The sequence below is a fragment of the Mus pahari genome, chromosome 4 (assembly GCF_900095145.1).
Source record: "Mus pahari chromosome 4, PAHARI_EIJ_v1.1, whole genome shotgun sequence".
Lineage (NCBI taxonomy): Eukaryota > Metazoa > Chordata > Mammalia > Rodentia > Muridae > Mus > Mus pahari.
Window position 1 is genome coordinate 9,668,318 of NC_034593.1, and position 25,395 is coordinate 9,693,712.

Consider the following 25,395-nt stretch of genomic DNA (forward strand, 5'->3'; position numbering starts at 1 on the left):
GAAAGACTAGAACCTCAGCAGGGCACCATAACTGACATTTCATCTAACTCAATCAATTTCGTAAATGAGGAAAATGTGAAGCTTGAGTTACATGCTTAAAAATGGGTACATTTTCAGTGCTCAGCAGGAGCAGCTGGGGGAGGGGGGCTTGTGAGCAGGGAGCCCAGGGGAACTACTCAGGTCATTCAGGTGGTCCTTAGGGGAGGGGGAGGTGGTGAAGGAGCAGCCATTCCACTTGGACCCACGCTATGTGCAGCTGCAGTACACTGGGGAGGGAGCATCAGGCATGGTCTGCTCTGCTTATGACCATGTGCACAAGACCAGGGAGGCTATCAAGACGATCAGCCCCTTCCTGTATCAAACCTACTGTCAGCACATGCTGAAGGAAATACAGAACTTGCTGCGATTCCACCATGAGAATGTCATAGGCGTGTGAGACATCCTCAGAGCACACACCCTGGAAGCCATGAGGGATGTTTACATTGTTCAGAACCTCATGGAGACAGACTTGTACAAGCTGCTTAAGAGCCACCAGTTGAGCAATGACCACATGTGCTACTTCCTCTCCCAGATCCTCAGGGGCTTCAAGTACATACACTCAGCACTGGGTACTGAACCCTCCAATCTGCTAGTCAGCACCACCTGTGACCTCTAAAATCTGTGATTTTGGCTTGACCTGGATTGCTGACCCAGAGCATGACCATACTGGCTTTCTGACTGAATAGTTGGCTACCTGCTNGTTCTGAGCCCCAGAGATCATGCTTAACTCCAAGGGCTACACCAAATCCATTGACATCTGGCTGCATTCTGGCTGAGATGCTCTCCAAACAGCCTATCTTCACCAACAAGACCTACCTGGACCAGCTCAACCACATTCTAGGTATACCGGGTTCCCCACCCCAGAAGATCCTTAATTGCTTCATTAACATGAAGGCCTGAAACTATCTAGTCTTTGCCCTCTTGGGCCAAGTTTTTCTCCTAATCTGACCCCAAAGCTCTTGACCTGCTGGACCACCATGTCAACCTTCCATGTGAACAAGCACATCACCGTAGAGAAAGTACTGGCTCACCCTTACCTGGAACAGTCTTATGATGCTACAGATGAGCCAGTGACTGAGGAACTGTTCACCATTGACATGGAGCTGGATGATCTCACAAAGGAGCAGCTGAAGGACCTGATCTTCCAAGAGATAGTCTGCTTCCAGCCAGGGCCGCCAGAGGGCCGCTAACAAGTACAGACATCCTTGTCCTTGGTCCTGCTCCTACCTGCTCCTTCTCTGCAGATTGTTAGAAAATGACCTTTGCTCAACCCAGACCCCAGCCATCCAGGTTGGACCAAGAGTGGGCCTGGCCACTTTCTTTCACTTTGTTGGGGTCTCCTGCTTCAAGCAGGCTTCTCCCACTCCAGTCCCCTGCCCGATCTCTCCATGACCTGCGTGATGAGGTGGCCCCAGAGCTGATCTCTGCTGCTGTGTCTTTATCTACCCTTGCTAGCCCTGGTTCTGGTAGACAGTTCTGGAATGGAAAGGCTATGACCGCCCTAGGAACTGTGCTACGGAGGGGTGGAGGGCAGGCTCTGCTCTACTCATCTTGTTGGAACCCCACCCCATTTCCCTGACAGAACATTCCTAAGTCTCAAGGGCTAGTTTCCCTGAGGAGGTCAGACCTAACCCTCTCCCTCTCAAGCTGCCACATGTAACACCCTTGTTGTTTCTGTGTGGGGGTGATTTGATGTGGAGGTGGAACCCGTGGAGAGCCAGTGACCCTCCCGACCTCCCCATGCCTGTAATATATATATATATATATATATAATCTGTGTATATGGAAAAAGTGGGTGCATTTTCCACAGCAAGAAGACTGGGTTATGTTGGGAGATGGAGGGCATAACAGGAAACTCATCATTGATCACAAGTGGAAGCAGAATCTGAGAGAATTTTTGTCCCCCAGTAGAGCCAGGAAAAGAGCAGTGCTGAGAATTGCTGATCAGCTGAGCCCCTCAGTGATGCAGAGGACAACTGGAGGAAAAGCTTCCTGAGGGAGAGTGCCTGAACCCTGAAGTATCTGTACCTTTTCTTACAGACTCTGCGAAGGAACTGAAACTCTTTGCTATTGGTGCTGTAACTGTAATGTTTCACAACAACAAAAAATGATGGTCAGAGTAAGAGGAGGTTCTTAGGATCCAGACAAGCAAGCCCTGTCAAGATTCAGATCTCTAGCTAGGGCCTGCCACAGATATAAATTCGTTTCTTTTGTCTTACATTGATACTTTTCTGATTAGGTATATGCCATGCTGCTTTTCTTCATTCTCATTGCAGTAAGAAAAAATCACAATGAAGATGCTCATGAATATGTAAAATCATGTGCCAGATATTTATGCATTTCTTTTCATTCATTGCAGACCCAATGGTAGAAGAGAAAGACTATGGCAATTTTAGAATTGCTTCTTTTAGTACCCTTCCTCACAGAGGATTCCACAGAGAAGGGCCAATGAAATTCATTCAAGGTAGAACTTACAAACACAAAACCATATATCCCTAGCCAGAAGACAAAAATTTATTTACTATTCCTTCTCACTTATATGCAAACTTTACTCCTTTAACATTACTATTCATTACTATCCTCTCATGTCACATCACTAGTATTTCAATTAAACTATTAGGAGTTTTTTGTTGTTGTTTGGTTTGTATTTATTTATTTATTTATTTATTCTTTTAAAAAAGATATTATATTTATTTACATTTCAAATATTATTCCCTTTCCCGATTTCCCCTCCAGAAACTCCCTATCCCATCACCCCTCCCCCATCTTCTGTGAGGGTGTGCCCCCACCCACCCATTCCTGCCTCCCCCATCTTGGCATTTCTACACTGGGGCATCTAGCCTTCACAGGACCAAAGGCCTCTCCTCCTATTGATTCCTGACAAGGCTATCCTATGTTACATATGTGGCTGGAGCCATGGGTCCCTCCATATGTACTCTGGTTGGTGATTTAGTCCCTGGGAGCTCTGGGATTACTGGTTAGTTCATATTTTTGTTCCTCCTATGGGGCTGCAAACCACTTCAGCTCCTTGGGTCCTTTCTCTAGCTCCTCCATTAGGGACTCAGTCCAATGGTTGGCTGAGAGCATCTACCTCTGTTTTTGTCAGGCTCTGATAGAACCTCTCAGAAGACAGCCATATTAGGCTCCTGTTTTATTTTATTTTTTTTACTTATTTACTTACTTACTTGCTTACTTTTCATCCTAATTATAACCCCACTCCCTACTCTCTGCAGCCTCACCCTCTACTCCCACTTCCCGGACTTGGGTACCAACTTAGCCTGTTATCAACTCACAGGAGGACTGTCCCACTGGGGCAAGTAAAGGCAGCCTAGCAAGGGGAAAAGGACCCAAAGACAGGCAACAGAGACATCCCCTATCCCACCTGCTTTAGTTGTTAGGGGACCCACATGATGACCAAGCTTTGAATCTGCTATATATGTATAGGGGGCCTCCTAGGTACAGCTCATACGTGTCCTTTGGTTGGTGATTCAGTCTCTGTGAGCCCTCATAACTCAATGTTAGTTGACTCTGTAGGTCTTCTTGTGGTGTCCTTGACCCCTCCATCTTCCTCAATCCTTCCTGTTATTCTTACAGACTCTGTGAGCTCTGATGGATAGTTGGCTGTGGGTCTTTGCCTCTGTTTTCATCAGCTGTTGGATGAAGAAGATAGTTATGCTAGGCTCCTGTATGAAAGAATAGCAGAATATTATTAAGAGTGTCAGGAGCTGGCTCTTTCCCATGGGATGGATCTCTAGCTGGATCAATCTCTGATTAGCCATTTCCTCAATCTCTGCTCCATCTCTATCTATGCCTATCTTGTAGGTGGGACAAATTTTGGGTGGAATGTTTTGTATTCAGGTGAGTGTTCCCCTCATTCCACTGAAAGTACTGGCTACAGGAGGTGGCAAATTCAGGCTCCATATCCCCTGCTGCTAGGAGTCTCATCTAGGGTCTCCTCCACAGACTTCTGGGGGCCTCCCTGTCTCAAATGCCAGGTCCCAATTACTGGGGAGAATATAGGTAGGGGGAGTTTCAGTTACCAGTCTGGGGGTTGCAGGCGGAGAAGACAAGGAGAGAGTGAAGAAAGGAGACAGAGGCAACAGAAGGTCTCCAATAGACTGGATGCATAGGAGCATGTGGCCAGGTGAAACGCTCCCTGAGGACAGACTAATGGAGCAGAAATAACCCCTGTGAGACTCAAACAAGTAATTGCAGAGTGCTGCTAGGAAACAGACAGTCTAGTGTATAGAAAAGTAGATTAGGGATATTCCCCCAGTAATTGTGTGAGGCTGATTAAATAAATCCAAAGGACTCTGGATTGATTTTTGGGAGGTTGGCCAAGTCATATTAATAACCAATGGAGTTTATTAAAGTCCATTTACAGTTATGCTATATTTAATGGTTAATATCCACTTCTAAGTGAATATATACCATGCATGTCTTTCTGGTTCTGGTTTACCTCACTCAGGGTGATATTTTCTGGTTCCATCCATTTACCTGAAAATTTGATTGTGTCCTTATAATTGTTTTTAAATATGTGGAACAGTAGACTAAAATAAATGGGAGATGAAAACTGTCATTTACTGGGTGAAATGTTTTGCTGTATTATTGTTTTATTATGTTATAGAACATGTTTTGTAACTCAAGGTGGCCTCCAATTTACAGTGTTGCTGAAAATCTCCTTGAACTACAGATACGCATGCTTCCAGTTCCGAAGTGCTTGGGTTACATGCTGGCGCTAGCACATCTGGCTCCTGTGCACTATTTTACTTGCTTGAAGCTCTTAATTTTTTTTTTTTTTTTTTTTTTACTTTTTATCAATCTCTTTTCTGTTGCTATGATAAAATACCATAACTGAAAGCAGGTTCCATAGGGAAGTTCCACAAGGAGAGTACACAATGGTGGAAGAGGCATGGGAAAGGGACCAGGGCATTTAAAGTCTCTACTGTACAGAGTTATAGCAGGAAGGGGTTGACGACATAAATGCTCAAAGCCAGCCCTCACTGACTGTGATTGTACTTCTCTCAGCACGGCTGCATCTTGTAAAGATTTAATACCTCCCCCCCCCCCACACCCAAAGGCAACACCAACTTGTGACAGGCTGTTCAAGCACATAAGCCTAAAGGGAAACATACTGCTGTGCAAGCGATTACACCCTTCCTAAAGCAAAGTCCCAAACCACTACTAGTTAGGGCACAAAACATGTACACTGAATATTTCATAATCCTTTAATTTCCCCTCAATATCTCCTCTATTGTAATCATACTTTGAGTGAAGTAACTATTTGCTAATGAAACTTAAGCTAAGAGATTTACTTCATCAATTTTATTTTTGGATATATATGTGTATAAGAATACTCATTGCAAATACTAGGTAAATACACGGTTTTATGTGTCTTCTCTTAGGTAAAAAAAATGGACAGATATGTACATATCTATTGAAATATGAATAACGTGAGTTAGAAAATGATTCTGTAAGAATCTTTAAGGATACTTCTGATTCACTATAATCTCTCAAAATTCAGCATATATAGTGTTTTTGTATTCATATATATAAAAAATGAGAAAGTATGATTTCCATGTTGTCTTCTCCACAATTGTCCCACATTTTTCTACTGTCAGTTTTATGACTACCCACAAAGAACTAACTTTTCACCAATTATATTCCATCCTTTCATTTTTTTACAAGAAAAATAAAATGCCATCACTTCTAGGAAGCCTAGTTTGATCTACATTTCTTGAGACATTTCCTATTTCTCCTACCTATGAAATTTCATAGTGGAAGTTTGAATGTAATTGTTCCACAGGTAGAGTGGCACTAATAGGAGTTGTGTCCTTGTTAAAGTAGGTGTGGCTTTGTTGAAGGAAATGTCCCACTGTGGAGGTGGGTTTTGAGGTCAGATATGGTCAAGCCTTGTCCAGTGAGTAACACAGTCTTTGACTGCTGCCTGAGAACTCTCAGCTCCTCCTCCAGCATCACGTTTGCCTGCACACTACCCTGCTTCCTGTCATAATGATAATGGACTAAACCTATGAAAATGTAAGACAGCCCCAACTAAATGCTTGCCTTTACAAGAGTGGTCATGATTATATTGTCTCTTCACAGCAGTAAAAGCCTACGACAGCAGGGTTTACTTCTGTGTAGCCACTCACTGAACTCTGCTTGCAAGTACCTGTGTTTCTGTTTAATCCCTTCTGCATAGACCGGCATTCCTGGGAGTTCCCCAGACAGTAGCTACAACTCCCATTGTTATACATGACTTAAAATAAGTATTCAATAACTGGCAATTCAATTTACTTAGGAGCCAGAATCATTAATTGAGAAGATACTGGTAAGATTTATTATTTGTCGTTTGTCTGCTAAGAAATCAGCGATGTGCCTTCTCCTTATGCAAGGTTGTTCATTAATATCCTTCAGATTATGTTTTAATGAAATTCTTTGAGGCAAAAAGTTTTGTGAGTATTAATATATTCAAATGAAACTGGTTTTACGAATTCAAAAGGATTAAAGTTGATTGCATATATTATAAAACCCAATCAGTGATGATTTCTCCTATAAAGGAAAAAGTTTAAATTAAATTACAAGAAAGTTATTTGGTCCTCACTTAATCTTCACTAGTAAAAGAAATAGTGTGTCTATATGAGCCTAGACAATTATATTTACAATTTTGATTTCCCATAAATTTTGAGGAAATCTGAGCAATTATAATAAGGTACATGGGCAAATAGAATGAATGAAGTAGAACTCCTATGCAGTTAATGGAAATGTCTTTCTCTTTTTATTTAAGTGACACTTAATAATTGTATAGTTTTATGGGTAACAGTGATATTCATATACATATATGGTGAGTAACACTCAAAGCAGGTTGTTCATGTGTCCATAATATCAAATATTTTTCTTTCTTTTTCTGAGAACGATCAAACCATGCCTAGCTTGAAATGGGCATAAGTCATCTTCTGTGACTAGACTGCCCACACCATGCTAGAGCTTCTTAAATTGGAGCTTATCACTTCACTGGGGGGGGGGGGGGCACAAAAATGAATCAGAAGTCATGAACAATAAGTGGAAAAAATAGAAGGTTTCTTAAATAACCGTTCAAAACCCAATGCATATGAATTTGAGATATTATGCAGGCCTCAGCTGTGCAGGATACTGTGCTGTAGCCTGGACGGTAAGCCCAGTACACACTCTACAGAGAGAAAGCTGTGACTTTGCACCGACCAGCAAGGTCTGCTTAAAAACCATGACAGGTGTGAGAGGTTTCCTATGTTAATAATTACAGTGGTTTTTAACTGCCTTGACTGAAATATGATGACTTTTGTAAAACAAAAACGTTTAATACCTTCCTATCATCCTGTAGTGTGCATAAAATTACTATATCCTTATACAACATTATCTTTAAAATATTTGATCTTAAAAATTTTGAGTTTATGACATGAGTTTCATAAAATAAATTGTGCTTTAATTAATGGGATTAGTACAGAACTTTAAAAATCCTAACTGAAATAGCCCTAACCATGTTTCTGCAACTTTAATGTAAATCTTCATTTTTAACAATGATAAGTATGAATTAAAATGTTGATCACCTCAAAAAATGCTGAAAATACAGGACATCCTGCAGCATGAATATTCATCTAGGGTGTGGTTTCTTTTATTTATTTATTCACACACACACACACACACACACACACACACACATATATATATATATATATATATATATATATATATGTATATATATATATATATTTAATCATTTTTTCATTTACATTTCAAATTATATCCCCCTTCCCAGTTACCCATCTACAACCCCTTCATTCCACCCCCCTCTACCCACTCTCCTTTGCCTCTTTTAGGGTGCTTCTCCACTCATTCCCACGCCAGCCTCACCGCTCTATCATCTCCCTATGCTGGGGCATCAAGCCTCCCTCCCCTCCCATTGATATCAGATAAGGCCATCCTCTTCTACATACATATCTGGAGTCCTGGTTCCCTCCATGTGTAGTCTTTGGTTGATGGTTTAGTCCCTGGGAGTTCTGGGTAGTCCAGTTAGTTGATACTGTTCTACCAGCACTTCTCCAATACAGATGCAGATACTGGTAAGCCAACCCTCAGATTGAGCCTGGAGACCCCAATGGAAGAGGTAGGGGAAGGACTGAAGGAGCTGAAGGAGACTGCAACCCCATAAGAAGAACAATATCAATAGGATTTAGTTTCTTATGCCAAAGCAAATATGAACAATCATCTTTTTGGTAAACAAATTAAATTTAATAAGTAGTAAAATGAGATGCATATTAAAGAATTGATTTAAAATATTTTTATGATTTCTTATCACGTTTCCCAAATAAATCTATTTCATGTACCCATATTTCCGGGACATATAAAATTCTCAAAATAAAAAAGGGTTGTTAGGAGAAAAACATTAAGAACCCTTGCTATAGAATGCCTGATGGTTTATTTCTCCTTTCACTCGTGGAAGATAAAAAAATTAATCCCATAAAGATATAGAGTGTAATAGTTACTGGCAGAAACTATGGAGTATGGGTGGTAAGAACAGAGAGTAGTTATTTAGGAGATGTCTTCACTGATAACTTTATTTCAGTCTTCCATGGAAGTCTCCCCTGTTCTTAAGAAAATTGTTCCTCAGGTATAAAATGGGAGAGTTTTGCTTTCAACTCAGAGGAATGGAGGCAGATTGACCAGTATAAGTTCTCAAAATTAAAACCTCCAGGAAAACTAAGGATCAGGGTCTGGAGTCCAGAGGAAACTGAAGTTTACTGAAGCTGTGAGGAAATGAAGGTAATTTTGATACAACCAGATTAAAATTCAGTCAGAGACAGAAATTATTACTTCTGAGCCCAAATGTCTCATTCAGTTCCTAACGGCATATTATTTATCAAATTTTGAAGACAGCTCACTGCATCTTTTACGCATAGTGATGATTAAAAGAGACTGTGTGTATAAAAGTACAAAAAATACCAATTTAAATTAGAATATTTCCCTCTCCAGGTCATTGGTTTACAAACACAGTCTGTGCAAAATTCTTTAAATGGTATGTTCTATTATGTTTATATATTTGATTTTATTATAGAAACCTCATTGGTGTTATCCAAATACAATTCTATTGCCTTTGTAATTGTCTTCTAATATAGTCTTAAAACTCATCAAAGACAGACACTCATGATAACTGAGCTAGCAGTCTAACTTTTCATTATTGTATTTTTATTTTATTAGCTTTACATCACAGACATCCCTCTGTCTTCTCTTAGTACAACATTCACATCTCACTTCTCCTTCCCCTTCTCAGAAAAGGGAAACCAGCCATTGGCACAAAACCACCCTGGCACAGCAAGTCACAGAAGGACTAAAGGTATCCTCTCCTACTAAGGACACAAAAAGTAGCCCAACTAGGGAAAAGGGATCAAAGGCAGGCAACAGTGTCAGAGAAAGCCCCACTTCAATTGTTAGGAAATGCACATGAAGACCAATCTGCACATCTGCAACATATGTGTTACAGAATATATGTAATCTCAATCCAGGGCTTCCACTAATTTTTGATTATTCAATTTACAAATAAAAGATACACATAACCTTTATATTTATAATAAGCCCTAATCAGCACTAGTATTGAGTACATATCTACTGACTATGATATTCCATGCTATTAAAATCTACTTTCCTGTCAATAACACCATGTTATTACTTACTATATTCCATCTGGGCTGTTCTTAACCCAATTGTCCAGCCCTCAGGGCTATAGTGTTTAATACTCTTACCCAATGTAGTCTTCTCCTCTCTATTTCTTCCTCTCTTCCCCCCATGGCTCTCCAAACCCCAGCCCAGGAACTCCAAATCCTACCTATGCCATTTCTGCCCAGCTACTGGATGTTAGCTTCTTTATTTACCAATCAGGGATAACTTGGAAGAAGGCTCACATGGCATCACTTGAGTACACGAGGATCTGCTTGTCTGGGGCACACCTTGAAGAACTAGTATTTAGCATTAGAATACAAGCAGCATCAGAGCAACCCACTACACATCTGTGCTGGGGGCTTGTATCCAGCCCATTCATGTATAATCTTTGGTTGGTGATTCAGTCTCTGTGAACCATGTGGGTCTAAGTTAGTTGACTCTGTAGGTCTTCTTGTGGTGCCCTTGACCCATCCTGTTCCCTAAGTCTTTCCCCTCACTTTTCCACAACACTCCCCAAGTTCTGCCTATTGTTTAGCTGTGGGTCTCTGTGCCACAGACCATGCTCAGTCAGCCTCTCTCAATCAGTGGGAAATCAGGAGCAACCCTAATTAAGATCATCTAAACACAGGAGCCAGGTGAATGCTCTGATACAATGCTAGTCTATTGTTAAACCCACCACCAGGGGTCCTTTAGTAAATACCTGATTATGCTATTCCTCTGGGCCTAGTGAAAAAACCTCCTGCATCAGGGGAATTCCATTCTATTAACCCTTTCATGAATAATACTACAACCCACCTACTTCCTAGGCCATTGTGTATTCCTGTGTTTAAGTGTGACTTGGCTATTGTCCTAAGTAATTACTATGCAGACTAGCCTGGAGCTTTTCTAGCTCTGTTCAAGTAAATTGTAATGCTTAATTAGTTTCACTGTCTCTACTAGAAGTGAATTTGAATGTTACTGAATAGGTAATATTCTTACTGAATTCCAAGCTCAGGGTTAGCTTCAATGAATTTCTAGGAACCATTAGAACACTGGTGGAGGCTTAGCTATATGTCAAAATCTATCAAAGGCACTTATAATAAAACAATACTGAAAGAGAACACATAGATCCATACACCCCTGTCCCAGTTCTCCAGCTTGTCCCAGAGATGCACTACCAATAATTTCCATTCTCATTCCCATCCCTCTCACAACCCCCTTTCTCCACACTGCATTCCCACCCCACTCTCACCCAGTTCCCTCTCTTCATCCACTTCTGATGTCTGTTTGTTTGTTTGTTTGTTTTTGTTTGTTTGTTTGTTTCGAGACAGGGTTTCTCTGTGTAGCCCTGGCTTTTTTTATTGCCTGTTTCAAGTAGGATTTAATCATTCTTTCTTGAACACTCCTTGTTACATTTTTTGTGTCTGTGAATTATAGCACCGTAATCCTGTACTTTAAGGATAATCAGTCTTTTGATATCTGCCTTTTTAGGTCTGGGTTACTTCATTCAGGCTGATATTCTTTAGTTCTGTAGGCTGTTGTTTCATCATATTGACAACATCCTTTACCTTAAAGAAGCTTTTCAGTTTCATGAAGTACCATTTATTAATTGTTGGTCGTAGAGCCTTGGCTGTTGGTGTTCTGTTCAGGAAGTTGTCTCCTGTACCAATGGATTCAAAGTTATTGTCCACTCTCTCTTCTATTCGATTTAGTGTGTTTGGTTTTAATGTTGAGGTGTTTGATGCTCTTGGACCTGAGTTTTGTACAGGTTGGTAAATAGAGGTCTACTTGCATTTTTCTACATGCAAACATTGTTATACCAGCATCATTTCATTTATTGAAGATATTTTCTTATTCCATTGTATGGATCTGGCTTCTTTTTCAGAAAACAAGTGTTCGTACATGTGTGAATTTATTTCCGTGTCTTTGATTAGATTCCATTCATCAACCTGTCGTTTTTACACCAATACCATGCAGTCTTTGTTACTATAACTCTGTACAGCTTGAAATCAGCTATTGATGATACTTCCAGAAGTTTTGTTTTTTACTGTACAAGATTGTTTCACCTATCTGGTTTTTATTTTCCATTTGAAGTTTAGAATTGCAAGTAGTCTAATTTTAAATTTTGCAGTCTAATTTTCGTCTTTGCGATGAAAGTTTAGCCAAGTGTCTCAATCTCCCTTGTTAACCAAGGATACTTGTTATCCAAGGGAAGAAAGTTATGTATTGTTTCATTAGGAACATCCCACCATTTATGCCCCAAAACTTGGTGATAACCAGTAATTTCCCTTGAGAATCTCTCAGTTCAACAACATAGTTATGTCTATGCAAGCAGTATAAACTATAGCATTTAATCACTTTACTTCAATGATCTGTATTAACAAACTAATACATGTTTTGTTGTTGTTGTTGTTGTTTTATTTTGCTTTTTAATCTTTACACAGTGATTGCATTGTTCTTTGGGGCTTGCAGAAATAGACATGGCATTCCTGTAACCAGCAATCAGAAGTATGCAGTCATCTAATCAGATATTTCTATGACAAGATTTTTTTCTTAACTTACCAGAACTTCACCTCAACCTAGAGATAAATCTGATTCTCATAGACTAGATATGCCACACTGAGCTTTTTCCTTCTGTAAACAGGAAGTCTGAGGAGGCATATATGCAGTTTTTTCTTAAAACCAAGAATGATAAACCACTTTAATAAAGTTCTCTGTTTTCCTGGTTTGAGAGTAGTTAAAAAATAAATGACAGTGGAATTATAAAATTACCTTTCAGTCATAAAGAGGCTCTGTATACATTTACATACTGAATTATGATTTGACATGGGAATGTGAATTTTATGTATACTCCCAGGGAAAATGAAAGCAAATATATTGATAATCTACACAAGATATAACAGTATCATTATTTCCCATAACAAAATTATAAAAATAACTCTAATCTTTACCAGTAAATGAATAAACATACAAAAATAATATGAGTATGTAAGGCTCAGACTTAGATAGGAATGTAATTCTGATATCTAGTACATAATAGATTAGATAAATTATAAAGTATGATAGGAGAAATAAATCAGCCAAAAAGGAAAGCTATGATTATGTAATTACATGATACCCATCTGTGATTCATAATTTGTGAGATACCTAAAATAGGCAGCTTTATAGATAGATGATGGGACAGAGGTGATTAAGACAGAGGAAAATGGGAAATGGCATCTGTCTGGTACTATAAAGAAGCTCATGGAATAGTGATGTTTTTTTTTTATATAACTTTATTAGTCCATTTAATGCTACTGAACTATATACAGGACACGGTTAAAATTATATGCTGAGTGGCACATTCAAATTATAGCTGAAATTATGAAAATGACAATTTTCATGATCTGTGTATTTTACCATAATAAAAATTTAAATTAATAAACACACAATAAAACTACAGCTTTACATTATAAGTATTTCATCAACTATAGAGTAAAACATTAAAATATGTTTGTATAAATTAAAATTGATTTTCATGTTCCAAAGTAAAAAAGATTAATATTAAAATGAGCATGGCTCACACCCACACTAACTATGTGTTTTCATTCCTCAGTGGTTACGTATTTGACTACGATTACTACAGAGACGAGTTCTACAATCGGTATGTGAATCTTTCAACTTTGTTTTCAGAAATCTGAATTATGTTCTCTTTTATGCATTTCATTTACTGAAACTTTAATTAATTTACATTCTTGAAATAATATGACTACAAATTTAAAATCTACAATTGTCACATAGATATATTTTCTTAGTTTTGTTATGTTTATTCACATGTATTAGATCTTGGAATTAGAATTAAACATTAGAGTTGACAAAGCCTAAATTTTGTTTTCCTCTGACATACCTCCTCTTCCTTCTCATGCATGCATGCACAAACACACAGACACACACTAAAAAGGTAATTAATTGTTTTGAGAATTAATTAATAAATATATATTTCATTTTTTGGTTTATAAAGAATACTCATTTAGGCCAAAACCTGAAAAATAGACCTTACATTGGAAAGACAAAGGACCTTAAACAGGCAAAGTATTACAGAACCTAAAGCTCTCTGAGAACTCTCCACTACAGCCAATTTTCAATGTTACTTATTTGTCTTAAACTCAATCTGTTTGACTTATATGTGTGCAATAGATCATTATGATTATCTTACTAACAGACTATTTGAACAGTATGTACTCTCATTAGTTTCTCTTTCTTTTTTTTAAAGCACTTGGCTAAGAAAGACATAAGCATCTGCCACCAGTGGCTTAGAATATAAATATAGAATATAGAATAGAAATAAATATAAACTCCAACAAAAGGAAATTAACCAAGAAAGACTGAACAAGATAAATTGACCTGGATGCATGACAGCAGTTAAACACTTATTCTGCCTAAGAAACACTCCGCTTGTTTTTATGTAGACCTTTTACAAATACCTTGTACAATACTGCAAACTGGGCTATGCTATTTAATACTGTAAAGCCTGCTGTTTGCTAGCTGATTATTTTTTTAACTTATAAAGTTATGTGATAACAAGCAATAGTCCTGGCTATGTTCATATTACTGAATCAATGTCAAATGCTAGCATAAATTAACAATATTAACAATGATGGTAAATGTGTATTATACTGATTTTTTATGTAACAATGTCTACATTCCTGGGTAATAAGATAGTCACTCAATATTTCTTTCATAATAGACCATTGTCATGTCTTGGAGTGACATTTCAGTTGTAGTTCACACTCCTGCAGAGAGATAGTGAACACTGTGCTTATTTCCTAAGACCATGATGCTTTGTTTAGGGAGAAACAAAACAAGAAATGACACTATTTATGCTTAGCAGAGATAATTGCATTAAAAATACTACACTAAATAAGAATTGGGACCTTGAAAGGACAAACCAAAGCATAATGGAATTAGTGATTGTAAGATATGGGGCACTGCTGATAGGGCACTTGCTGATATCAAAATTCATTGTAGAAAATGGGACTTACTGAGTTGACATTATAGGTAAATATTTCAGGCAGTGCTTTGTACCTCTATGAAACTCAGAATCAGATCTCTGAGGAGGGGACACAGGCTACTGGTATGGATATCTTGGAGAGAGTGTGAAGAAACAAATGATGTAAGTCCTTCTATCAAGATTCTTCTGCTACTATTGGGATAAATTGTGATTGCCAGGATAAAGAAACAAAGCTGGAGTAGTCATAACAATGGACAGACTAATATGTCCATTTTCTGCCTTCTATTCTCATTCTAAAGTACTGATTCAAACAGGAAGTCTGGCGTGGGCATCCCAATCCCACCTGTACCTGAAGGAAGGTCTTTAGAAGCAACAGCTTCATAAGTGACACTCTGATGTTTGTATTCTCATCCTTTTTCTGCTTGTTTGGAGTTCTGAATGTTATTCACTGATGTAGCCCCATACATTGTTTTTTCTTTTAATTATATTGAGTATCGCATGATAGAAGCAATGTCCAGTAATTATTTTTCAGCATTTGGTGGTATTTTCTTTCAAAAAAAAAAGGGAGGTATCGTTGAGTTCAGGCAATTGTATGTTAGGAGAACCAATGACAGACATCAATATGTTTCCAAGTAAAATAAAAGAGATTTGCTTCAAGCATACTTAGTTTTCCCAGAGAATTTCTTCAATTTCCAAGCAATTGGCAGTTTAATCCAACACTTAACTTTAGTGCCACCAGAAAAAGCACCAAGTACTTTATAAATGCCGGTAAAGAATAAAGTTCAGTTAGAAAATAAGAAATGTCATGGATGTTTCTCGAGGTAGGATAATCTGTACTGTTATAGTGGTTCAAAATGGGCAGTGTTCAATTTTGGATCATTCTGACCTTGTACTAATAAACTAGAGAAAAGCTAATACAGTTTTAGCATGAAAATAGTCATGGTTAATTTGTGTCTGATCATTAATGATCATCAACAAAATGGTTTAAAATTCCCACCTTACCAAGTCAGAAGTTGAATCAAATCATTTTAGTGGTTTTACTTTTTACCTCAAATGGCCAGTTGAATATATTGTTTAATTATTTAAAGTTCCATATGAAATTAAGCAGTTAGCATATTGATTACATTAAAGTAAAAAGCTCACATAACATCATTCTACTTCTCAGAGAGTTGCCTCTGAAAGCATGGTCAGAAAATTTTGCATGCAAACAATGGAGGGAAACAACCTGAAATTGTTAAAAAGTTTACTGATTAAAAAATAAAAACAATAAAATCATCAATATTCTGGTGACTTGTAAGAATAATTTGAGAATATTTTGAATTCTTGCCAAGAACCAGCATCAGCTTATAGAGGGATTCTGATAAAGGGGTATCTGGTCAAATCATGGGTCAAAGCTGGCAGCTTAGGTTCTGTAGAGATGGTTTTCCAGATCTCTCTCTCTCTCTCTCTCTCTCTCTCTCTCTCTCTCTCTCTGCTGTGTGTGTGTGTGTGTTCGGTCTGTTCTGCTCAACACAGCTTTTCTTGCTATTCTAAAAATCTGTTGAGACAGCTCTCTCGACTAGTGAAAATTGTAAAAGCTCATGGGTTTTCTGAACAAAGTCAGAAAAGGTGTTATAAAAAAATTATTGAATTTTCCAACCAAATCAAAAATTCTGTTAGAAAAACTATTGAAGAGCTGTTTTCACTCTCCAGAGATCTCCAGACAGTTCAGTTATTTGTAGAGAAAATTCTAAAGAACTATTAATGCTTTTTACCAGCTCATCTCACGTAGACCAAAGGCCCGTGTATTTTTTAGCATCCCATAACCCCAACCTCTTAATTCACAAACAAAACTCTTAGCTGGATGGGATCTGCTGGAATTGTTACTCCCTAAATCTCCTTATCTCCTTTTCTAGTAATTTTTTTGACAAATTGGCTCACAGTACAGCTGTTTTTGTTCCTTTAGATTCATGAAGCCTCTCATAAAATTCATGTTGCATCCTATTTTTTGCCAAGTTGACAAATTATATATTTTTGAACTCATGTATGTAGAGCTCTTTCCTTAAGGGCTGTCCTGAAGGTCCCAGTGTTTATCATGTTGCTGAGACATAGTCACACCCTCAACTTACTTTTTCTAGCCATCATGGAGTCATTAACATTAACAATGAGGACATTCCTTGGTAAGAGAGTTTTCTCCACTGGTAGTACTAAATATATGTACATTATTACATATACAAGCCACACAGTAGCACATAGTAGCCTTCAGTACTTGCAGAGGCTCAGTCCAGGACCCTGTCCCAGGGACAGGAACCATGTCACTCTTTCCCCACCAAGGCCATACCAGGCTTGGGAAATTCTGTACTTATATCTTCTTTTTTTGAAGTGAGCATATTGACTTGTTTATTGGCCTCTAGTCTGTCAGAAGTAAAGCATGCTGAAAGTAGAGTATAGGGATAAAACAGACTACATCAAAGATAGTCATCTGCTTTTTTATTATCCATTTATTACCAAAACATCCTGGGAAGAAGCCAGCCTCTGAGATACTTCTACTCCATACTAAAGATTTTGTTAGCAGTAACTACATAGGAACAGTAAGTTTGATTCATGAATAGAGAAAAGAAATATTTTCTAGGGGAAATTTAGAACCAAATAGGTATTTATTAAAAAGTTCTTGAAATTGTTAATGAAAGTTTATTACTTAGTTATATAATATATACACACATTAAACTTTCAATCTTCAATCTTTCATTTTATTTTGACACCTTCCTAATTATTAGCAAAAATAAGAATCAAGGCAAAAAAATTAAGTAAAGAAAATAAAAGAAGACATAAAAGAAAAACAAGAAGTCAACATCTTGGCATTGATTCAGTAGGCCTTCTACTAGAAAATAAATATATTATACCAATTAAACATGAAGATAATCACCAAAGAACGTTGAAAACTCTTAATATAGAGACAGATGTATCTTTTGAGCATATTTATATATGCTCACAATGGTTTTGGTTTCTAAACAGTGTATAGATGACTAAAAGGAAAGCTTAGCATATTATAGTGTTTGTTTCATTGTATGAAGTTGAGAGATATAGGGCTTTGTTCATGTACTTCCTATAGACACCATTATTGCTAAAGCCTAGCAATAAACTATTCTCATAGTAATAAAAATCATATTTGCTTTCTATGCTTATATTAATATAGTACTAAATTACTTTTATCCCTAGCAAGCATGCTTTAAGGATAAGAGATGAAAAATAATATTCTTCTTCTAAGATTCAAGCTACTATCATCATCAAATAAATGTGTGAAAATTAGACTTACCAGCTTTTAACTTTTGCTAAGAAATATAATGACTCTCTTGTTTTATTTAAAGAAAACAAAGTTAAACACAAAATGTGTGAAATTTTAAACTGTTTCTGAAATAAAAACTTGCAAAATTTCTTTAAGGTCACTTACACTAACTCTAACTATATTTATTTCATTGAAAAATAGAGGGACTTTCGTTGAGTATTAATTTTAAAATTGACTTTGGCAAAGGGAAAATTATACGCTTGGCTTCATAATGGCCATTCACCAGTATTAGACAGATTTATTTCTTCTGAATAAGCACTATTAGGAAAAACTAAAGACATATCAAGTAAAATAATAGTAAAATAATAAAAATATAATTGTAAGAATGAATGAAATAATATAGTGATAATAAAAGTCATTCAAATACTTTAACCGAAATTTGAAATTTTGGTTCTATTTCATTGTGAGTGTAATTTCTGTATACAGCCTTTAATTTCAAATGAGTTGTCCTTACTCCCAATTCTATTCATAAAGATAAACTAATTTAAATTACTGAAGAATGAAATCTGCTGGAAAAAATAAAAACAATGCTGTGTCCTTCTTTCTCACACCCCACAAATCCCTATGCATATAGAAACCCAAGCCCTCTCTCAAGCCCAGAGAAACTGACCATTTCCCAACTGACATGTTACATTTTATGCATGAGATTCATGACCAACTTCCTTTCTTATATTTCTAATGGACTCAAAGGTGCCAAATAATATTTAATAGTGCTTCCCCTGCTGTTAAATATTAGAAATTTATTCTCATTTTAGTACCTATGCATTCCTTCCATTTTGTTCTGTGTTTTATATATAATATTAAAACACTTAAGTTCCAAAGATTCCCACAGGCACATCAGAGTGGCAGATGAAATTGGTGAAAATTGCACATGATTTTTTTGAAACCACTTGCCATTGAGAGATGAGAGCAGAGAAACCCAACACAAGACAAAGGTTCTGCATCACAGCATGGAGAATGTGACAACATATTGACCGATATATAGGTCACCTAGTAAGCACCTGTAATTGAAGTAACAATAAATATGGCAGCTCATTTGCACAGTACATCCATCACAGAGTTCTTACATCTCTGGGTATCTCATTGTGTTCTGAGGATTTTCTTCACCCAGTTAGTAGGTTTGTTTGTATAATGAACTTCTTCAACACACATGAAAAGCTACAGAAACATTTTACCTCAAATGGTAATTTCTGACCTGAAGATGACCCAAATGCCATATTTTATTTCTCTCGATAGTCTTGGGTATTGTATTTTAATCCACTGACTTGGGGACCTTTGTGAATTCATCTTATAAATAACTAAGGTATACTTTGTTTTATGACTGAAATGAGGGACGAATCTTGTTGACCCTTCTGATTTCCATTTCTCTGTTGGCATGGACTATATTCATAACTTTTTCTGCCTCATCCAGCTGTGGACTTTGAAGGAAACCCTAGCGTCCTGACATCCACTGCTCTTGGCCAGCAGGTCCTCACTCTGTTGGACTTTGCCAGTTCATTCAATATAGGGCACCACTTGACTTCTGCCACACTTGACTTTTGTACACAAGTAGAAGATGATCTTTGTATATATACATTTCCTTTTATCTTATGACATAGTAATGGTAAATGATTTTTTAAACAAACTATTGAAACAATTTTATATTTATATTATGTTTCATATGTTATTTTTCCAAAAGAAATTTTCACATTTTTATAAATATATGTTCACAAGATAATTTTTTATAAAATAACTTCTCATAGAAAATTTTAATTACGTTTTCCTGTTCTAGTTACTGTTCTTTGAATTCATATTGTTTTATTCTCTGAATTTCATATTGATTTATTTACTGACTGCTTTGAATCAATTATAAAACCAAAATTCATATAACGGTGTCAAAATAAAATATATAACAATCATAAATGCAAATAATATGTCTTTTCTTTTGTATTGGATGATGGAATTTTATATCTTATTTGTTATCAAATAGATTAAATTTAACCTAGCATTTTGTCCCTAAGATGTTATGATTCTCAAATATGCTATCATATAAAACACTGGTGCATATGAGTATACAGAATGAATAATATGAACCATTGGAGTCTCTGGATGGCATATTTCTTCATATGGCTAACAGCCATATGCCTTAATTCCTTCTGGTATTTGATGAAAATACATTGTGGTGATGAATATCAGTTTTTCTTTTACTCAGAGTAGAACATTTATTTTCATTTCAGTTAGAAAACATTTTACCAGCTAACTCTACAAATGACTTTACTTCAGTATGTGTACCTGAAAGTAGTCAGAATAACCAAGTGCTCTGATTACCAGTTCCCCCTAACGCTTCAGTCAGTCCGTTTCTACTTCTAGGCTAGCTCAGTTTCACTTAAACCCAGCCTCAGGTAGAGAGGGCTCTGATTTCCCCAAACAACCTGAGAAGGTGGGCACCATTTTCATGTTTCCTATACTTTCTTCTTGAAAGTATACTTGCTTTTATCGCTACGTTTCCCCATAAACTGACAATACTATTTGCTGGTTTGTTCATGACTCTGTAATCATTCTACTCTTGGGCAATATGAGAATTTTCTAATATATAAAAGGAAGGTATATATTCAATATTAGGATAAGGTTGTTTGTTCAAATAAAGAAATACATCCTAGGACAAAGATCAACCTTATTTTGGCAATTTTATATTGCTGTCAGGGCAAAACTCCTTTCTTAGCTCACAAAAGTTAGAATCAGGTCAAATTCTAGCATCCTGAAAGAACATCCTGTTGGTTTCTGAAAGATAAATTGACTGTTAAAAACCTTGTCTGAACAGTAAACAACGACAAAAATAGTCATCATAAAATCTTGCCAGAGCAGCGTCTGAATAATTCCTGTGTTTACTGTAGAACATTTAGACATCTTACCAACTCTTAACCATTTGTGTCTGTGAAGGCTGTTTGATTACCACGGCCGTGTACCTCCACCTCCTCGAGCTGTCATTCCACTCAAACGTCCCAGAGTGGCTGTCACCACAACACGCAGGGGCAAAGGCGTCTTTTCCATGAAGGGGGGATCCAGATCTACTGTTGGTGGTTCATCTTCATCAGGCTCTAAGTGTAAGTAAAACCCCTTGTTTTATCTCCCTGTACATAAAGTAGAAATAGCCATCATTACATAAAGAACTATGGTGAATGGTTACCTAGTAACTATTAGTGGAACAACATGGATGGTTACTTATTCTTGATTTCCACCACATCACATACAGTAGATAGTTAAAGAGGTAAACCAGGACTGATTTTAATATAATTTTATCATTGTAAATTATACTATGTCCTTAACCTTGTTACTGTGCAATAGAACAAATCCTGGAAATAGAGTGGGCTACTTTTAATTAAAAAACACTGTCACTTGAGAAGAGTACATGGACTTTTTTTTTAAGAGAAACTTGTGAATAATATGTACTTTGAATGCTTTAGACTTAAGATAATCAAGGATGAAAATTGATAAATGATATAATAGATGTTTTAAGGGATAACTTACCAATTACCTATGTCATTATGAGATATATATCTAAATATATATTTCAAAAATAATTAAAACTCATAGACTGATGAGCTTTTCTCCTCCAGTAGAATGCATAACATCTTCCAGCACTATGGAAACTAGCAAGTAGTGATGATGCTATCACAGGAGTCAGTGATATGTAGAGATATCCAGCCTCCTAACTGTGTATATTCAAAAACTTCATATGGATTGACTGAGAAAATCTCTACATTTTCATTAGAATATTATTGCTAAAGAAAATAGTAACACATTTTCTGTCTTCCTTGAAATTATATGTTAATACAGAAAAGGTAGGAGTTAAGCTGCTATACTACTAGTATACGAGAAAGAATGTCTTAGAAGAAACTGGAAGAGCTCTGCTTCAAATAGTAGGCTACAACCGTCTATTCCCAGGGATATTTTAGCAGAAACCTGAAGGAGCTGAAGGACAAGCATCTGTATTTTATCATAGCAGGCAGAGCAAGGAATGGCAATCAAAAATGTGAACAGTCACAGTGGAACAACAAAGAAGCCATTGAAGCTGGAAGCAAGTAAAGGACCATGGCTAAAAACAAGAACACAAAGCAAGCTCCAGGGCAGCTTCATAGGGATTTTGCTTATTCAATACCACGAAAGTTTTAAGACATGGTAGAGAAATACCCCATTTTAAGATAAACAATAGTGTGGATTTTCCTATGAACATGTAGATCCAAACAAGAAAAGTTTATTCACTCCAGATCTAGTACCAATAATAGACCAAAGAAGCAATTCTGTCCAAATCTATCTTAGTAAATCAATGAGTCTATTGGGGCTGCAGGAATATGGTTTCAGGGGTTTTCACAGAAGTATTGATAACCCATAAGCAGTCACATCACAGGAAAGCCCAGACCTGTATGGGTGATGATTTTGGAAAGCCTCACATCTGAATCTCCAGCATGATTTGTACCTCAGAAGAGTCACTCTCATTCTCTGCCTGTCTGTCTCTCCATACATGCATATATATATATATTGAAATCTCAATAGCAAACAGAAGTTTGCTCTGCATTTATTTCAAATCTATTCTGCAAATGGGTAGTGTAAACTTTGTTTTGGGTCAGAATAAGAGAGAATTGATGTCTGGTAAATTTCTGAACATTATAATATGTCATTAGATTGTCATTAAGGGTTAAGAAATTTATTGAATTTGGCCCTTGTTGAAACATGAAGCTCAAATTGCACTCTGGGTTTGTATCATGTTTTATATCAATCCATTAAAAAAGAGAAATATTAAAAGCATTGTGTACATTTTATCCAGAGCTCAATGGCAAAGTGGTATACCAGCAGAAATACCACTGTCATTGGAATATGTAGTTCTCCACTGAGCCTCACCCACAACTCTGCATAACATTTGTCAGCCCTCATCTCAAACCCTTTGGTTTCATAGTATGTACATACAAACATGCTCTTTCCAAATATCCCCTTGGAAAATAGCACCTCCTGATTTTATAGGCACCAATTTAGGAATACGCTTGGCTTAAGACTAGGCCATGTGTGACAGGTGCAATCTTATAAAACTCAAATGCTGAGTTTCATGTCTTACTAGCAGAAGTCTGAGAAAAGCAAGAGCTTGTAAAAGTTGTTTTATGACAGTTTATTGATATTAAAATCATTCAGTTAGTTCTGTTCTCCTTTTTAAATGTTTAACTTTTATTTATCTATTTACTTACTTACCTACTTACTTACTTTTAAATTTTCTAGCTGTATTAAGAGAATGGAGAATAAGAATAAATAATCCTCCTTTCTCAATCTTATTAAGAATATCTTTCACTTCTGGAACAGTGATTTCCATGCATGCAGATGTTTTCTCCTCTGCTCATGTTTGGCATTAAGTAGATGGCAGATTGGAACATGCACATCCTCTTTAGAGCTGTTTTCTGGCGACAGGTTTCTATGCCCAATCCTGAAAATTCAACAGTATGTAAAGTTTCTCATGTGTATCATACACATGCCTTACTCTTTCCTTGAGTGTTTCTGGATATTTAGAGTAAAATGTATAATTCTATTTTAATATCTATAATAACTGGTGCCTCACATGCTATATTTAGAGGATATTAATAATATGTTTCTGGATATTTAGAGGAAAATAATATATAATTCTATTTTAATATCTATAATAGCTGGTGCCTCACATGCTATACATATAAGTTTATTTGTTATTCATGAATATCCTGTGAATATTCACGCTGCTTCCATTCTACAAGTGTGGAAAGGCAGAAACATTAGAAACTATCCTGAAAGTCATAGAGTTATCAGTAACAGAGGCAGTAGCCACATATTAGGAGTCTGTACATGATATAAGTATCTGAGTTCGTGTGTTTCAACAACTTCTCTGAACTGCAGGCCTGTAAATATTATAGCTTTGTAATTTCTATTTTAACCTTGAATTTTACTTTTTTCTCATATTTTGTTTTGTGCTTTGGTTGCATTTCCACCTTTTCTGTCTTGCTTCCTACATCAATGTCCTAATGCTGGTTATAACAATCAGAAGCAGAGCAGACTAGAGGAGCAGGAATTTAAAGTCTCTATATCTGGGATGTCCAAGACTAAGCTACACAACACAATGTACTTCCCGATGTCTTTATATATGTTCTCTTCTCTGCTCAGAAGTAGATTAGTCTAACCAAACTAGCTCACCTTAATACTTTTATGTTGATGCAAAGGTCAACTTCCAAATAAAGTCATCTTCAAGGTATGAGGGATTAGCATTCCATGTCCTTCAGGAAAATGTATTTTAATGCATTACACTTAACCACTTTATTTTGTGTTCTCTAAGCAATAAACAACTGAGTTTGGTCTAAGGGGGTATACGAGCTAGTTTTGTGTGGACTTGACACAGGCTGAAGTTATCACAGAGAAAGGAGCTTCAATTGGGAAAATGCCTCCATGAGATCCAGCTGTATGGCAATTTCTCAATTAGTAATCAAGGGGTAAAGACCCCTTGTGGGTGGTGCTATCTCTGGGCTGGTAGTCTTGGATCCTATAAAAGAGCAGGCTGAGCAAGCCAGGGGAAGCAAGCCAGTAAGGAACATCCCTGCATGGCTGCTGCACCAGCTCCTGCTTCCTGACCTGCTTGAGTTCCAGTCCTGACTTCCTTTGGTGATGAACAGCAGTATGGAAGTGTAAGCTGAATAAACCTTTTCCTCCCCAACCTGCTTCTTGGTCATGATGTTTGTGCAGGAATAGAAACCCTGACTAAGACCCGGGGTAATTAAAAGTCTAATTCTGTAGTTAACCTTAACTCTTTCACATGTCATCAGGAAAGGAAGTTATCAACTATTTTCGTCATTCTTATTTTGGGTGTATTTGTCATTCCTCCTGTTTAAAGTGTTATCATGGCCTGTGTGTAGGTGCATGCAAGATGTCTTTGTACGTTTGCCTGAGTGTGTGTGTGTGTGTGTGTGTGTGTGTGTGTGTGTGTGTGTGTGTAAAAGAGCAAGACAGAGAGACAGAAAGACACAGAGAGTTCAGTGTTGGGTGTCTCCCTCTATAACTCTTCATCTTATTTTCCTTTATTTTTAAAGTTCTTTTAAAATTTCCCTGCAAATATTTTGAACATATTCTCCCCTTTCCTCAACTTTATCAAGGTCTACCCACCTTCTAATATACCCAGGAAAGAAAACACTTTTGCCTAAATATTTGTAGATAAGCAGTTATTCACTGAAGCATGGTTGACTTACCAGGGGATATACTCTTAAACTCTTAGAACTGTCTCTGTGTCTGTCTCTCTCTTCTCTTCTCTTCTCTTCTCTTCTCTTCTCTTCTCTTCTCTTCTCTTCTCTTCTCTTCTCTTCTCTTCTCTTCCCTTCCCTTCCCTTCCCTT

At 36.9% G+C, this 25,395-nt stretch overlaps 1 protein-coding gene and 1 pseudogene across 9 annotated transcripts in view; both read left to right on the top strand.

Annotated features, from left to right (window-relative positions):
- Nucleotides 1-1,229, top strand: part of LOC110320115 — a 9,364-nt pseudogene extending 8,135 nt beyond the window's left edge.
- Nucleotides 1-25,395, top strand: part of Ralyl (RALY RNA binding protein like) — a 683,608-nt gene that overhangs the window by 591,144 nt on the left and 67,069 nt on the right. For all 9 annotated transcript variants that reach the window (XM_029537405.1, XM_021196091.2, XM_021196090.2 and 6 more), the window contains 2 exons: nt 13,307-13,354; nt 20,946-21,109. In XM_029537405.1, coding sequence (XP_029393265.1) covers nt 13,307-13,354; nt 20,946-21,109 — 212 coding nt within the window. The remainder of the gene's footprint in view (nt 1-13,306; nt 13,355-20,945; nt 21,110-25,395) is intronic.